This window comes from Sinocyclocheilus anshuiensis, unplaced genomic scaffold (assembly GCF_001515605.1).
Source record: "Sinocyclocheilus anshuiensis isolate Anshui unplaced genomic scaffold, SAMN03320099.WGS_v1.1 scaffold437, whole genome shotgun sequence".
NCBI lineage: Eukaryota > Metazoa > Chordata > Actinopteri > Cypriniformes > Cyprinidae > Sinocyclocheilus > Sinocyclocheilus anshuiensis.
In genome coordinates this window covers 2,181,411-2,197,560 of record NW_015539902.1, presented here as the reverse complement: position 1 = coordinate 2,197,560, position 16,150 = coordinate 2,181,411, and the positions used below count along the sequence as shown (strand labels likewise).

General features: G+C 37.9%; 2 protein-coding genes across 4 annotated transcripts in view; both read left to right on the top strand.

Moving 5' to 3' along the window:
- Nucleotides 1-6,940, top strand: part of cunh21orf91 (chromosome unknown C21orf91 homolog) — a 23,558-nt gene extending 16,618 nt beyond the window's left edge. For all 3 annotated transcript variants that reach the window (XM_016483059.1, XM_016483060.1, XM_016483061.1), the window contains exons 3-5: nucleotides 2,504-2,998; nucleotides 3,973-4,035; nucleotides 5,124-6,940. In XM_016483059.1, coding sequence (XP_016338545.1) covers nucleotides 2,504-2,998; nucleotides 3,973-4,035; nucleotides 5,124-5,290 — 725 coding nt within the window. In that variant the 3' untranslated portion in view covers nucleotides 5,291-6,940. The remainder of the gene's footprint in view (nucleotides 1-2,503; nucleotides 2,999-3,972; nucleotides 4,036-5,123) is intronic.
- Nucleotides 6,941-8,094: 1,154 nt separating this feature from the next.
- The window catches only part of supt20 (SPT20 homolog, SAGA complex component), a 12,876-nt gene continuing 4,820 nt past the window's right edge, over nucleotides 8,095-16,150 (top strand). Inside the window, exons 1-21 of the mRNA XM_016483104.1 lie at nucleotides 8,095-8,339; nucleotides 8,536-8,613; nucleotides 8,741-8,776; nucleotides 8,981-9,106; nucleotides 9,268-9,394; nucleotides 9,481-9,584; nucleotides 10,205-10,321; nucleotides 10,411-10,464; nucleotides 11,362-11,418; nucleotides 11,645-11,716; nucleotides 11,811-11,980; nucleotides 12,118-12,150; nucleotides 12,245-12,362; nucleotides 12,621-12,696; nucleotides 12,812-12,819; nucleotides 13,297-13,436; nucleotides 14,240-14,409; nucleotides 14,500-14,773; nucleotides 15,279-15,427; nucleotides 15,537-15,592; nucleotides 15,634-15,699. Of these exons, the coding sequence (XP_016338590.1) occupies nucleotides 8,611-8,613; nucleotides 8,741-8,776; nucleotides 8,981-9,106; nucleotides 9,268-9,394; nucleotides 9,481-9,584; nucleotides 10,205-10,321; nucleotides 10,411-10,464; nucleotides 11,362-11,418; nucleotides 11,645-11,716; nucleotides 11,811-11,980; nucleotides 12,118-12,150; nucleotides 12,245-12,362; nucleotides 12,621-12,696; nucleotides 12,812-12,819; nucleotides 13,297-13,436; nucleotides 14,240-14,409; nucleotides 14,500-14,773; nucleotides 15,279-15,427; nucleotides 15,537-15,592; nucleotides 15,634-15,699 (1,956 nt within the window). The 5' untranslated portion in view covers nucleotides 8,095-8,339; nucleotides 8,536-8,610. The remainder of the gene's footprint in view (nucleotides 8,340-8,535; nucleotides 8,614-8,740; nucleotides 8,777-8,980; nucleotides 9,107-9,267; nucleotides 9,395-9,480; nucleotides 9,585-10,204; nucleotides 10,322-10,410; nucleotides 10,465-11,361; nucleotides 11,419-11,644; nucleotides 11,717-11,810; nucleotides 11,981-12,117; nucleotides 12,151-12,244; nucleotides 12,363-12,620; nucleotides 12,697-12,811; nucleotides 12,820-13,296; nucleotides 13,437-14,239; nucleotides 14,410-14,499; nucleotides 14,774-15,278; nucleotides 15,428-15,536; nucleotides 15,593-15,633; nucleotides 15,700-16,150) is intronic.

The following is a 16,150-nucleotide window of genomic DNA, read 5'->3' as shown; positions in this document are numbered from 1 at the left end:
CCCCTTTTCCAGAATAGAGCTGGCCATTACAGCTCGTACCTGCTAAAAAACATCTGTTTTGGTTCTGATTATCATGTTTATCGCGCTGAAATCATGCGTTTTAAACCATATGAGTTTTAACTTCTGATATACGGTTTTCTGAGAGCACACATCCGAAGCACACGTACAGAAAGTGGCTGTCACAGCATGTGAGTAGTAAACTAAGTTCTCATTCACACACAAGTTTATGTTAAAAACACACGTGAGTTACAAAAACAGTCGGTTATGTCTGAAGGTAAACAGCTGGGAAATAAATCGCATGTTTATTTTAGATCTGTGTGGCAGCAGCAATATACAGTAAATAAATCCACTGCTCTATTGTCTCCTCTGAGGGTGGGACTCTAAATAGTGTTCTGTGCTCGTCTGTGCAGCCAAAGACAGAACAGTTAGCATGTTTTGCTCAAACTTTCGCTATGGCATTAGAACTAATACACCGCTGTCGCTTGCGAAAACACAATAACGGCACCGTGGGTGTAAACTTACAGATTAAGGGCCGGTAATATTATAATGAGATCCCTTTGCCACATCACTAAGGGAGCGAAATCAGCCGCGCTTGTTTTCTCAGAAAAAGGCTTGCCAAAACAAAGTTACTGGGTTAATCTTTCTCACGTTTCCTTGGTTGGTAGATGCACCGGGGACCTGATTATAGCACTTAAAACCTGGAAAAGTCAGATTTTCATGATATGTCACCTTTAAAGTAAGCTTTCACAAAATTATGTATTTTATTTTTTTGCTGATCCGAAAAATGATCCAATCCGTGACTCAAAATCCGTAATATGATCCGAACCGTGAGTTTTGTGATCCGTTGCACCACTAACATGAGAGAGAGTAAATAATGGCAGAATTTTCAGTTTTTCCTTTTAAGAGCAAATGAGTCTCTTTCTCTCTCTCTCGCTCTCGAGCTCTCGCTCTCTCTCTCTCTGATGCTGGTTGCTGTGTGGCATGATTAGAACTCAAAACATGTTTGAACAAAACTGAGCTCCGACATAAATGGCACATCCTAATGCAAAACCAACACACAAAGGCACCCAGCAGCACTTGTTCTATGCCTGTGTGTTTTATTTGTTCTTGGCCTAGTTTGAGTTACAGGCAAAGATGTTTTTAATCTGCTCAACAAGGACCCAAAACAGGAAGTGATGTTTTCATGTGCTGATTCGCTCAGAGATGGAGTGATTTGTAGTTGCAGCTGTTCAAAGCTCGTCAGAGTTCAGTTTTTCAGTGTTGTTAGGGGTTGAAGGACTAATTAAGGATGGAAAGCTGATCTTGGATCAGATTAAATTTGTAAGGGAGAGTTGGTTAAGAAAGATGGGTCACATGTCATGTGGCCCATTATATACTACTGAAGAAGACCATTTTTGATAATTTTTAGCATTTAAAAGTACATTTTATACATTTATACACTTATTGCATGTAAAATGTATTTTGTCAAGGCAAATTTATCCAAATTTAAAAACATTGGTGCCAGTGTGTACACTACCATTCAGAAGTTTGGGGTCAGTAAGATAATGTTACAAAATATTATTTCAAATAAATGCTGTTGTTTTAAACTTTCTACTCATCAAAAAATCCTGACAAAAAAATCGGTTTCCACAAAAATATTAAGCAGCACAACTGTGACATTGATAATAATAACAACACTAAATCAGCATATTAGAACGATTTCTAAAGGATCATATAACACTGGAGTAATGATTGTGGAATATTTTGCTCTGCCATCACAAAAATAAAAGACATTTTAAAATATATTAAAATAGAGAACAGTTGTTTTCATTTGCAATAATATTTCATAATATTGCTGTTTTAACTGTATTTTTATCAAATTGAAAAAATCTTTAATACCTCGAGCCCAAACAAAGTATATAAATATTGTAAATTAATTGGTAGAATATTAGTCTTCGTCTCCTTCTCATTTTATTTAATAGCAGACATCCTGAAATATATTTAGGCGTATTAATTTAAGCTGCCTCATTTCTCCCTGCCCTAAAGGATGAAGTAAAATGTGGCACACTCACTCTCCCCTAACGACAGTATAAATAGTCTTTCATTTCTTTGCTCCTATTTAAAGAATCGTGAGAAACAAATGAAAGCCAGTGTATGAGCTTTCCTCATTTTTCATATTCTGGAAGCTGTTAAGAGATTTCACTTAATTCCTAAATAAATGTCAGTTTAGGATATTTTATGTAATCTTTTAGATGATATATTTATTTAGGTCACTCAGTCGATTCTGCATAGTTTTGTGGTTGTACTGAGCCATTATTTATGTCTTTGTGTCTCACACATGCCTGCAAACACAAATAATCACCGTTTTAATCATACAAACCATTTCACTTTTCATGGTCTTGGTAGTCATATGCAATACCACTTGCATCTTGACCTTTGACCTTTTATTGCATTTGATAGCATTTTTACCATGTTTGGCTCTTAACAGTGAATTGCAAATATCCTCCTTTGTGTTTTATAACAGGTGTATGCAGCGCCACCCTGCTGCACTCCAAATCTCTACGTGGACATAGAGACTGCTTTGAAAAGTACCATCTCATCGCCAACCAGAAGCTCTCCCGCGCCAAGGCCTCCCACAGCGCGTACGAGGGTGTGAAGCGGGCTCTGAGCCAGCGAATCAACCGCATTATACAGTATGCCCAGAACAGAGACTCCGTAACTGCTGAGACACCCGGGCGCTGGGGGGCCAAACAGATTCTGTGTCACACTCAGCTGGGCGGCAGGAAACTCGTGCCCCAGTCCGATGCCCAGGTTCCCCGTTACGCCCCACGATGGGCGGAAGAGGCGACGATGGCAGAGTCAGAGTATGGGAAAACCATGCTGGACTGTCACTCTGCCGAGGAGCTCGGTCTCGGCCTGCTGCAGGGATCACGCCAGGGACTGTGGGCTGGAGAGAGACACCACCCACGAGAACAGCAGAGAGACACAGCCAGACAGAGGAGACACAGTCGAGAAGAGCGTGAGTATTCATGCTATACATTAGCACTCAAAAGTGTGGGGTCAGTGTGTTGTTGTTTTTAAAGAAATTTAATGTTTTAATCATTAAAGTGATTAAAAGTGACGGTAACGACACTAATGTTACAAAATATTTTTTATTTCTAATAAATTCTGTTCTTCTTTCATCAAAGAATCCTGAAACTCAATCACAGTTTCTTCAAAAATATCAAGCAGCACAACTGTTTTTAACATTAATGATATTAAAAATGTTTCTTGAGCTCTAAATAGTATATTAGAATGATTTCTGAAGGATCATGTGACACTGAAGACAGGAGTAATGGCTGCTAAAAATTCTGCTTTGCCATCACAGGAATAAATTACATTTGAAAATATATTCAAAGAGAAAACAGTTAAATTATTACACCTTAAATTGTAATAATATTTCACAATATTACTGTTTTTACTATATTTTTTATCAAATAAATGCAGCCTTGGTGAGCACAAGTGGCTTTGTTCAAAAACATTTAAGAAATCTTACTGACCCCAAACCTTGAATGGTATTATTTGCTTTGATTGTGTTGGTATTATAAATGACGCAGCATTTTGAATGTTTTTGGGCTCAGTTGAATTCCCACAGTAGCATCTTAAGACAAAGTGAAGGACGGAAATCGATATCGTTTCCATTAGGGTTTTATCTTTCGCTTTGTATCTCTGCATCTTTCCCGTCAATATAGTCCACAAAGCACCAATAAGAGGTTGAGGTCAATCTAGACTTGAATTTCTCTCACCGTTCTTCAATGTCCGTCTCCTTATCTCACCCAATGAAATGGCTTCTGTTAAAAACAGATATGTCATCAGGGTCACACCATGTGCTGTTCTGAGAAGAATGCATCTCATGGACTGTTATGAAGGCATCTGCTTTCAGCTGTGAAAGATGTGTTTGTCAGTTTTCACTTTATTGAAAAGTGACAGTGTTTGTTTGTCTTTCTCTTTCAGTGGTGAGGATGAGTGTGGAGGAGCTTCGCCAGCTGAACGAGCAGCTACTGCTACAAATACAAAGTGAGTCTCATCTTTAAACTTAAAGGGATATTTCACCCAAAAATAAGAAAAAAATATGACCGTTTTCTGTTTTAGGTGAACTACTCCTTTGAACCCAAACACATTCTGGGGCGAAGAGTCACTCGATATTAATAATAAATGAAACTGATGTGTGTTTTTTTGTTTTTGTGATATACCATATTTCCTCTGCCAAATTTGGAATATCACAACCAAAAATTATGTGGTAGATAAATTATTAATCTCATTAAAGTTACAGAAAAGCTTTCTGCTGGCCCAGTTTGTACTTACCCTGCCAACATTTTATTTGGGCCCCCAACACATGAATGAGTGAATTTTTAACTCATTTTAATATTTAGCTTCATTTCATTATTTACATTTTAAATTTCAGCATTTACATTTACTTTTCAATATTTATTTGCATTTACGTTTTATGTATACATTTTTTTTATTTACTTATAAACGTCCTTATTTATGTCATAATTTGTTTATTTGTCTCTTGTGTTTTTTGTTGTTGTTTTTTTACAATATTTTACCATTTTTATTTCAGTTTACATTACATTTTTCATTTTGTCGTTTTCTTATTTTATAAATTAATTATTTAATTTAATATAAATTAATAAAAACATTACATTTTACATGTTAGGTGTTTTTTGTTGTTGTTGTTTTTTTTAGTTATTTAACATTTTCCTCACAAAGATCATTTTCAGTAATTTTATACAAGATATTCCATATATTCATTAACACTTTTTCTGGGAAATAAGGGCCTACATAGTGAATGATGTGTAATTTTCATCCCATTCTTACTGATGCCAACAAGTCTTGTAACTTCAATAAAACCTCTGTCCAAATCAGCCAGTTTAAAAAGACTCTTTGCAACCAAATGTCACAGAAAACCAAATGTTTACATTTATGAGACATGAAAGTGCATGTACATTATCAAAATGTAAGATATAGGACAAGCAACAGATCTACTCTTTGGCCAGCTGGCCATCCTTATGTTGAGCCCCACTTATGCATATTTCACGTTTCTTATGTAGGTTATCATTATTCTTGTGTACTAACGCACAGACTCTGTGTTTGTCCCTCAGATGTGTTTGAGGAGCTGTCTGTAGCTGTGCAGGAGAAGGACTCTCTTTCTTCAGAGCTTCATGTACGGCACATAGCCATCGAGCAGCTCTTTAAAAACTGCGCCAAGCTGCCGTGGCTCCAGATCGGGCGAGCAGGGGTCAAAGCTGGCAACAACCCAGTGGAATGAGCGCTTTTTGGGGAAAGACCAGAAAGAAAGCTTGGCTTCAAGCAGAGTCTCATGGAAGCTCAAGCGGACCGGAAACGCACAACGCTGTGCTAACGAGGTTAAAGTCGCCTCGCTCTAAAAGGTGGCGTCTGAATTTTCAGCAAAAACTGGACTTTGAAAGCGAAAGTGTCCAAAAGTGTTTCTATGCAGAATGAGGTGGTTTTAAAACCTTACAAATACTCATTTTAATTCTTTTGTGGTTCCATTCATACACGTTCGTTTTTATTCTTCATATCACTGTTTACTCTCTACACTTGATCATGTTGGGTGGTTAATAGGCTTGGATGAGTCTGACAGTGTTCCTCCTGCACGTTCAGGCTTGCTGATTGGTTGTGGTGTTGCTGTGGTAACTGTTGCTTAGTTAACAGTTTTTCCCTCCCTCTGCTCATTGCAGTGGAACTTGTTAATGACGGTAGTTGTTCCATTACTCTAAGCAGGCATATTTCTCCTGTTGTGCTGAAGTTCAGCATAAGCGCTTTAGTGGAAGTTTACATTTCTTTTGTTATTGCACTCTTAAAACTGTGTTCTGACATTTCATAGGTGCTTTTCCCCCCAATCACAACATTTTGATTTTCACAAATGTTAAGCACAGGCCTAACTTTGATTTAGGCTTAACTCGGTGCTGGGATTAATATTGGAGAGATGGGAATGTTCAACCAAAGCCTTTGTTACCTCATGGTAACTATTCAGTATTTATTTTGTTAGGACAATTATTTGCTTGTTACAAATATTTCGAAGTAAATTAGCTTTTGTAATGTGTGGTTTTCTTTTCTGTAGTGTGTAGAGGTTGTTTTCTTGTGCTGTTATAGTATGGTTTCTTGTATTTAGGGTCCGTGCATAAATTGAAAAGTGCAAAGTGAGCCTTTACCCAGCTGCCTTGATTTCAGAACAGACTGTGTTGCCATCTGGTGGACATTCAGAGAATCCTGTCCACCTGCTGCCCTGATGTGTGTGTGCATGGTTAAGTGTCTATTATTATGGTTCTACGAAGTCTATTACAGTATCTCTAGAATCTTAAACAAAATGTTTTAAGAAATCAGCTAGGAATTCTCAATTCTGTTCTCTTTGTAAGAGAGACATATTCGACTGACCCCTCTGGGGTTTCTAAGAGTATTTTATTTTGTATGAGTGTATTTTGTCATTCTGGTTATGCTCTGAGGTCAAGTCAGCAAACTAGAAATAATGGTTAAATTCTGTAAAAGAAGCAATATGTGTCTGACCTTCTTGTAAAACGTTTACATTTTTCGTTTATGGTTCATTCTGTGTTTTGACATACAGGAGGTTGGAGTTACTGAAATAATGAAGCACACTGCTGTGGAAATACTGAATGAACTACATGAGTTGGATGAGTTTCATGTTTGTCTCGACTGTGTTGCAGAGGTAGGCCATGTGTTAAAATGTTCACTTGATTATGCTGGTGTCATTGATGTCTTATTCATTTTCTCTTATATGTTTATTCGTTGCTTGTCTTATTTTCCTTTTTAAATTTTATTTTATTTTTTTTTAATTGTGTTGTGACATTCAAGTGGTTTATGCAATACTGTTTGTTAGTGGATCTTTCCATCAGTTTAGAAGATTTCTGGATGCTTTTGTTTGGAGTGATGTGTACATTTTCTTTTTAGGGAATGAATTAATAAAAATATTTTTCCTAAAACTCTGTGTGATTCTTTTCATTTACTGGTTCGTTTTGAACTGATTATCTCATCTTAAAGCAAAAAATAAAAATAAAAAATTGCTCGTCAGCATTATAAATGACTTGCTGAAAAACTGGAAAGATAAAAGGGTTACACTTTAATTTAAAGTGACATTGTGGCAGTGTAATTACACATTTATGTACTTACTATAAGGTTACGTTCAGTGTTCGGGTTTGGTTTAGGATTGGTTGTAATTATGCATAATTTACTGTTAAGTACTAGTAACTGTCACCTTAAAAAATGTTACTGTATCAATACAAGTGGTCCTAATCAAAATATATACACGAATACATAGCAAAATTATTTGGTTTAAACTAGAACATAAGAGGTTGCATTTATTGTATTTCTAGGCCCTTTCTGACCTGAAAATTAATTCTCCACTAAAAATCTCTTGCTTCCTAGTCTCTGATGATAATCATACTTTTTTGCCTTTATGCTTCCTATTTCTGTTTGTATTCAATTTATATTCCTATTTGGTAACTTCCAGTAAATTATACAAAGGAAACATTGTCAAAATTATACCCACCTGTACAAAAAAATAATATTAATAAAATTATTGATATTAATTATAATGTATTATTTATTGTAGATAATTTAAATTGATTTGCTGATTTATTTCTAAGATAAACACTGCAGCTTACCATATTTTTACTGTAAAAACATTTGTTACTGATCCCCCACAAAAAGTTTGTCATTTTGTTTTGTTAATAACATTGGTGGCTGAAACCAAGTTGCCACAGATTAAATGTAGTAACAATATCTGAAGTAACTACGGTATTTTGGTGGAAACTATGGCTAGCATAGTGATTTTTTTGAGATTTGCATCGTGCGATATATCATGAAGAGAAATGTCGTTTTTGAGCGGCTCCCTCCGCGTCGCAGATCTTTGGTTCCGCCTCCAGCACGCGCGCACACCGGAAGTTTGGATTTTGTTGTTACACTGGAACAAAATGGCTGCTGTGAGTTTTTTTCATTGAAGGCACTGAAATATTTATTCCGCTTCTTGCTTTGGATTTCCTGCCTGTGGTGATGCAACTCGATTGGCAAGTCGGTTTTGATGTTTGTCGCCATTGTCACGTTCTGCCCCGCTCTGTCAGTCGGTCGTGTTTTGTGGATTTGTGCATTTGAAGTGAGCTGTTAGCTGTGGTTAGCCAGCCTGTCGTTTGCTGGAGCTGCAGTGCTGAAGTTTGCCTTCTTCTGCTGGGAACATATTCCTTCGCATTTCATGAATGCATGCTGTTCATTGCTATTGCATCCTTTAACACATACTTTGTCATCATCGTGTTGAAGTTCGCCACATTTGTTTGCCAGATGTTGTGAGTGCATACACACACACACACACACACACACACACAGATGCATAACAGTCTTAATGAGCTGAGTTCATGTCTCATACGTTGTGTATTCGCATTCACACACTTGTCGTTGGGTGTCTGGGTTTGAGTTTTGAATGGAAACTGTCAGCTGACAGGTGGTAGTGTGTTTCTGAACTCTCTCTCTCTCTGATCTCAGGGCTTGAATGGTGTGTTTGTGGAGGTGACAGTGCTGGTGTAACACAACATCGCCTCCTGTCACGCAGCAACCACAATGGTAAGAACTACAGATTTGATTCAATGATGCTTTTTTAACAGGATTGCTAACATTATGTGATGGATTTGATAATATTTGACTTGTACAAGAGATTATCTAATGCATTTTAATTTTCTTTCTTCCATAGCAACAAGTCTTAGAATATGCATTGGATCGGGCTGAGGTATTTGTTCGAACTTATTTCTGTTTTAATTTAAGCTGTACTTTTTATTTATTGTACGTAGTGGTGTTTACTTGTGTCTATTATAATGCACTGTTATTTTACTGCTGCAGTTTCATAAATGCAAACTGAGAAATCACTGTGGAGAAGAATAGCTGTGTGTGTATATTCTATTACTGTTCAATAACATTGTTATTTCTTGTTTAGTACATTGTTGAAAGTGCTCGTCAGCAACCAGCGAAGAGACGAGTATCCTCGAGTGGAAGGAAATCCTTATATCAGAAACTTTATGAATTGTACATTGAACAGTGTGAAAAAGAACCAGAGTTGAAGGTAATTATCAGCTGCTGTAACATAAAAAATGAAGTAGCATTCACAACCATTCTTCTTGAAACAAGACATTAAGTTGGGTGGGATTTTATAACTCTATCAAATCATGTTTTATTAATATTGTATTGTGTGTATTTATTCTCCGTTCTGCCCTCTTTCTGTAGAAACTGAGGAGAAATGTGAATCTACTAGAGAAGCTGGTCTCACAGGAGTCAGTCTCATGTCTGGTGGTCAACCTGTACCCTGGAAATGAAGGATACTCACTTATGCTTAGAGGAAAAAATGGATCTGGTACTGTCTGCTTTTTATTTGTTTTTATGGTTAAATCAGCTGAGCTTTTCATGTTGCATGTTAATGAACTCGTCCCAACCTATAAGATTCAGAAACAATCCGACTTCGCTATGAAGAAACAGAGTTACTGGAGTACCTGGATGCCGAGGAGCTGCCGCCCATTCTTGTAGACCTTCTAGAAAAATCGCAGGTTAGTGGCATGTACATTTTTTTATGTGTAGTCTCTTAATGTTTTTTTTTTAATTTCATTATTTTTCTAATTTCTGCTATTCATGACATTTTATATATATATTTTTTACATTAACATAGTCAAATATTTACATTTTATTATATATAAACACAGCCTGCCCTAAATCATGTTCAGAACAACAGTGTTATTGTTAACTGAAACTAAAACTGTTATTAAATTGTTTTTCGGTAAAGATGAAATAAAATATATAGCCTATACTTAACCGAAAATGAGAAATGTTGCCTTGACAAGTGACTGAAATGTTCAATTCCTAAAACTAAAATAAATATGTACTAAATAAAATAAAGCTACGTAGGAATATTAAAAATAATGACAAAACCACATAGCAAATAGCTAAAACTAAAATTAACTGAAAATATAAAAATAAAAGCTAATTCAAAATATTAGTAAGCACTATATAAAACATAAATAATACTGGTTCAGAATTGATTCTAGATGTGATTTTAATTTAATTAACCTACATGTTTCTTTAATTCCAGTCAGAATAGTTTTATAGCACTCTGACGAACTGATGCATAAACCACCAGCTTAGATTTGTTTTCCCGCTTCTGTTCTGTCAGGTGAACATATTCCACTGTGGCTGTGTCATAGCTGAGGTCAGGGACTACCGACAGTCTGGAAATGCAAAGATGCCCACCTACCAGAGCCGGCACATCCTGCTGAGACCCACTATGCAGGTCAGTAACAAACCTGATCTGTGACCAGCAGTCCCTGTTCTGTATTTTTTTCTATAGTATCTTTAAGTCATCTATTTTCTCCACACCAGACCCTGATCTGTGACGTTCATGCTATGACAAGTGATCACCACAAGTGGACACAGGTGAGGTTAACATTCAAAACTTTGAGGTCAGTAAAATTATTTTAATGTTTTTGACAGAAGTCTCTTATGCACATCAAGGCTGCAAGTATTGGATCAAAAGTACAGTAAAAACCGTAATATTGTGACACATTGTTACAATTTAAAATAACTTTTCTATTTTAATATATTTGTAAAATGTACATTTTTTCCTGTGATGTCAAAGCTGAATTTTCAGCATACAGTACATAAAATTTCAGTTACCACATAAACACAGTAAGGGGAGATGACTGGGGATGATGGCGAATGATTTGCAGATCCTGAGCACCACTGACAAACATATAATCTTGTAAAATGTGTGGTAAGTACTTCCGCTCCATAGTATAAACGGACTACGTGCAATTGCGAATCTCGAAAGTGAAACTAAAAAGCGATCGCGCATTCAGAAGCAGTTTCAATGCCAGGTATAATAGCGACTCCCTGATGCCCGTAATTTATATACAGTATAATTGCCCAGTGATATAACGGCGAGAGAAAATACTGAAATATATATATTTTCCTCCCATCGCATATTTATTCCCTTTAGGGAATTGCGATGCCAGCTCAACATTGTGATGTCTATCAGCCATCGGCGATGGACGATGGCATCGTCTATCGGCCCAACCCTAAATATAACAGATAAATGCAGCCTTAAGTATAAGAGAAAATCTTACCAATTAAAGTTTTGAACAGTACTGTATTAATCAAGTGTCCCATTTAAAGTGTTTATTATATCTTTTTTTTTTTATATCTTTAATTGTTTTTGCCATGAAAATAGCCTTAGATGCTGACATGGCATTAAATAAATATATACTATACTATACTTCTTTATGACTTGTGTGGGTGTTTTCTGTGTTTAAATCACTCTTGTTTTTCCTTCAGTGTGTGGACATGTGGAAACAGAGCAGTTGTCAGCTGACTGTCCCATCAGAAATTGATGTGAGTTGCTGTAATGCAGTTAAACGAACATACAAGTAGCATCTCTCTCTTTTCTGTAGGTCCTAAACCATTTATAACAGAAATTACTTAAAAAAAAAAAAAAGAACTGAGTTTAAAGTATTGTTAAGGTAAATTTCACGTTCTTGTGTTCTGAGATGGTGTGTTTCGACATTTATTTCTCCCTGTATCCAAGTCTATGAAAGTAAGTTTTTCTTTCTGCTTCCAGGTGGAGAAATATGCAGTGGCAGAGAAGTCTGTCAAACTAGATGACACTCAGCCCACTGTTTGGCCTGCACAGGTAACACAATTGTGTAAATCTTACATACTAACTAGACTGCACATGGAGCTTGGTTGTTTTATCGGTGTGATCTGCGGTCTTTGTTTCATAACAGGACGTGAGGGACGACTACATTTTCGAGTGTGAGGTAGGAGGTCAGCCTCAAAGAACAAAAGTCACTATTTTCCAGTCTAAGGGGGACCCGCTGGTATTTGGGAAAATCTTCTGCACCAAAGACTCCAAATCAGAGGAGGATGTGACAGACCTGCACCTCATTCACCCACCGTAAGAAATAACTGATGACATTTTAGAATTCTTATTTCACATTTATATTACACTCTAAGATGAGAGTAAAGTGTTATTAGTTACACTTGCCTAATTGTTGCACTTACCTGACCTTGTATTTTCTCTGTGGTTTGTAGATTCCTCATAGGTTCAAAAACAGACGCTGATCAGTAAGTACAGGAGCCAAGCTTTGATGTTTGGTGTGTTACTGAGTCTCGGGTCTTGGTTGCGCTCAGCCGCCATGAAAATATTCCTGTGCCGCAGGTTTCTGACGCAGTATAAGGAGGTTTATGAACGAGACGTGAAGTGTCAGGTGAAGATGTTGCACAACTCAGGCAGCACAGGGTCCCAAGGCCAGCTCTCCCCCTCCAGGGAAAATGAGGTGAGACATTTTGATGTTACATCTGACCATTCCGACTAAGACATGTTGCAAAAAACAGATTTGATCTGATTTGGATCAGGTTCGTAAGCATAAGATGTGTTTATTTTGTACTTCAGGCTACAAAAAAATTGATATGAGGCAGATTTGCTCATTTTCTCTTGATTAGAGATTTATGTGTCAGATTTAGAAAATGGGCACATTCACGTGAATGTCATGACAAGATTGGTCCATTTTGATGGATGTTTGTTGTTGATCCAGGCTGATGGATTCTCAGCTCTGGTCCAGTCTTCGGTTTTAGGAAAGGGCGTCAAACACTTTTTTTATTATTATCAGTGTTGAAAATGTTACCTGCCCTATATCAAATTTCAGTTATTGTTTACTAAAACTAAAAATAATATGAAATAATTTTTGTTAATTGAAATAAAACTGAATTAAAATATCAATATTAGATGAAACTGTAAGAGAAAGAAATGTTGCCTTGGCAGCTAACTAAGTTGAAATACTAAAATTACTAAAACTGAAATAAAATAAATAAAAGCTCAAAAGATAAAAATAATAAAAAGAAAAGAAAAGAATATAAATTTATAAAGCATAAAGCAAAACTTGATAACTTATTATCAGTTGAAAACAGTTGTAGCCTCCTTAATATTTTTGTGGATACTGGGATACATTTCAGGAAGTTCAAAAAACAGCATTTATTTGAAATATAAATCTCTTTTTTTTTTACCACATATAAATGTCTTTACTGTCAGTTTTGATCGATTTAATGCATCTTTGCTGAATAAAATATTAGTTTAATTTAAAAAAATCGTACTGACCTTAAACTTTTGATAAGTACCGTAGATTGGTAAAGAGCATTAAAGTGACAGATTCACAGCACAGTGTGAAGGATGGAGGATGCATTGATTCTCGTGTGGTTTGAATGTGTTTGTAGGACGATAAACTTCAGCTGGAGAGTCAGTTGATTCTGGCCACAGCGGAGCCTCTGTGTCTGGACCCCTCCATCTCTGTCAGCTGCACCACCAACCGTCTGCTCTACAACAAACAGAAGATGAGCACACGATCCATGAAACGGTAATGCACTTTAGCTTGTGTTTGGCTTCATACGCTCGATCATCAGTTGTCTTTAAACCAAAAGTGCATAATCAGACTGTCTATGATGAGTTCCTGTCGTCTGCTGCTCAGTGTGTTGTGTGATTGTTTGTGACTGCAAACATTTTGCATCCAAGATATTGCTTAAACCCACAGAGCTTATGTACATGTGCCCAGTGTAGATCTTTTATCTGTGCTTAGTCACCATCTGTGAACTGAGAAGCCGCTGCTGTCTAATTGTATTGTTGAGACTAAATAAATGGGAGTGGGTTTTGCTCTATGCAGCTAACAAAAAATAGTTAAGTTGAAGATCTTTTGCCTGTTAAAGTCAAGTGCAAGAATCTGATTATTTCATGTGGTTTATCAAAGTTAAAGGCTTCAAAATGTTGTATTTGATACGGAGATATCCTGAAATTCAACAGCAGATGATCGAATCCATCATATATCAGTTATCCATCGTTCCACGCTGATAGATGTCATGTTTCTCCTCTCTGCAGGTGTTTTAGGAGGCATTCTCAAGCAGCTCTGAACAGAATTCCTGTGATGGCAAAGCTGAATTTTCAGCATCATAACTCCAGTCTTCAGTGTCACATGATCCTTCAGAAATCATTCTGATATGCTGATTTGTTGTTCATCTTATATCAATTATTATTGGTGCTCAGTTATTAATAATAGTTCTTGTTATTATCAATAGAAAACAGTGTTTGAGATCAATGTAGTTCAGGTCCGACCTCCATCATGTCTCAATCTCATTCAATATGTTTGTGTCTTGCCACTTTAAAAAGTGTACAAACAAGCACTCCCTCCCTTTGTCTAGGTAACCCGTACAGTACACAGGCCTCAAGCGGCCATCTCAAGTGCCCGACCCCTCCACCCACAAAGAATCAGTCGCTCTCCCGGAAACACTCCATGGAGCTTGGCCTGTTGTCCCCTGCTGCTCTCTCGCCCATGCAGAGTGAGTATCCCTCCATTCACAACTAGGAAGCTGTCAGTGCTTCGTAGCCAGATATTTATTTTGTCTTTCTTCTCTGACCGTCCTCCACAGGATCAGGTACTCCCAAGCCCTCCACACCCACACCCACCAACACGCCGTGTTCAACGCCCCACCCCGCCGACGTTCAGTGTGCCACACCTTCAGTAATGCCCACCCCTCAGGACCCCGCCCTTCCACAGCAGCCCACCCTGCTGACTCCCTTCGCCCAACAGCAGATGACCCTGCCTGTCATGACTATTCCCCTGCCCACGTCCAGCACCACATCGTCACAGGTCATGACAAACCCAGCAGGGCTCAACTTCATCAATGTGGTGGGCCCGGTTTGGTAATCAGTGTGCCACACCTTCAGTAACGCCCACCCCTCAGGACCCCGCCCTTCCACAGCAGCCCACCCTGCTGACTCCCTTCGCCCAACAGCAGATGACCCTGCCTGTCATGACTATTCCCCTGCCCACGTCCAGCACCACATCGTCACAGGTCATGACAAACCCAGCAGGGCTCAACTTCATCAATGTGGTGGGCCCGGTTTGGTAAGAAACCCAAGTTTGTGCCCACACCTTCAGTAACGCCCACCCCTCAGGACCCCGCCCTTCCACAGCAGCCCACCCTGCTGACTCCCTTCGCCCAACAGCAGATGACCCTGCCTGTCATGACTATTCCCCTGCCCACGTCCAGCACCACATCTTCACAGGTCATGACAAACCCCGCAGGGCTCAACTTCATCAACGTGGTTGGCCCGGTTTGGTAAGAACCCATGTTTGTGACTTTTTTTGGGGGATATGAAAGGGAAAAAACAGAGACGAACCACCTCTGTTTGTGGTTTCTTACAGCAGTCCACAGACTCTGATGAGCGGTTCTAACCCAATGCTGGGTTGTAGTCCTGGTACTCTGGCGTCTGGTATACCCCTGAGTGGACTTCTGCCCTCTGCTGGTCTCATGTCTGGAGCTCTTCCTGCCATGCAGCCTGCAGCTCCAGCAGGTAAACCTCTCAGTGAATCTCTCCCTGCATGGTCAGATGTTCATCATTGACTTTTTATAAGTTGTCAGTGGCTACTGTGGATAGAAAAATGTTCGTGTTGTTCCAGCAGGTGGGCCTTTTGGGCTGAACAACAGCCCGGGACTGCGACCGCTGAACCTTCTTCAGGTGAGAGAGCTTTTGTAGTTGAAGTATTGGCTTTTGTGGAGACGTTCTCCCCTCAACAGCAAAGCAGTCAGTCCGCCACATCCAGCCCCCAGCAGCAGGGGGACGCGGTGAGCCAGACACCCTGTAGCCATTATTTTACACAGCTATCGAGATTCTAGCAATTTCCAGAGGCTGAGAATCAACTTCAGTAGTGTTAAAGGGATAGTTCACCCAAAACTGAAAATTGTATTCCATGGAAGTCAGTGCTACAATCAACTGTTTGGTTACCAACATTCTTTAAAATATCTTCTTTTGTGCTATTACATTTTCATTATAAATTTGTATTTAAATTGTATACAGATGAAAGAGAGATTAAAGACATGTTTGGGAAAACTAGTGTTATGGAAATAACACTTTCATTTGAATGAATTTTTGTATAAGAGTAAAATGTTATAATTATATGTAGTTTTAATTTAGATATTTTAATAATAATTATTATATAGTATAGTTTTTTTTTTTTTTTCAAATAATATAAATATTTGATATAATTTTTTTAAATTAAATTATAAGCTCATTATA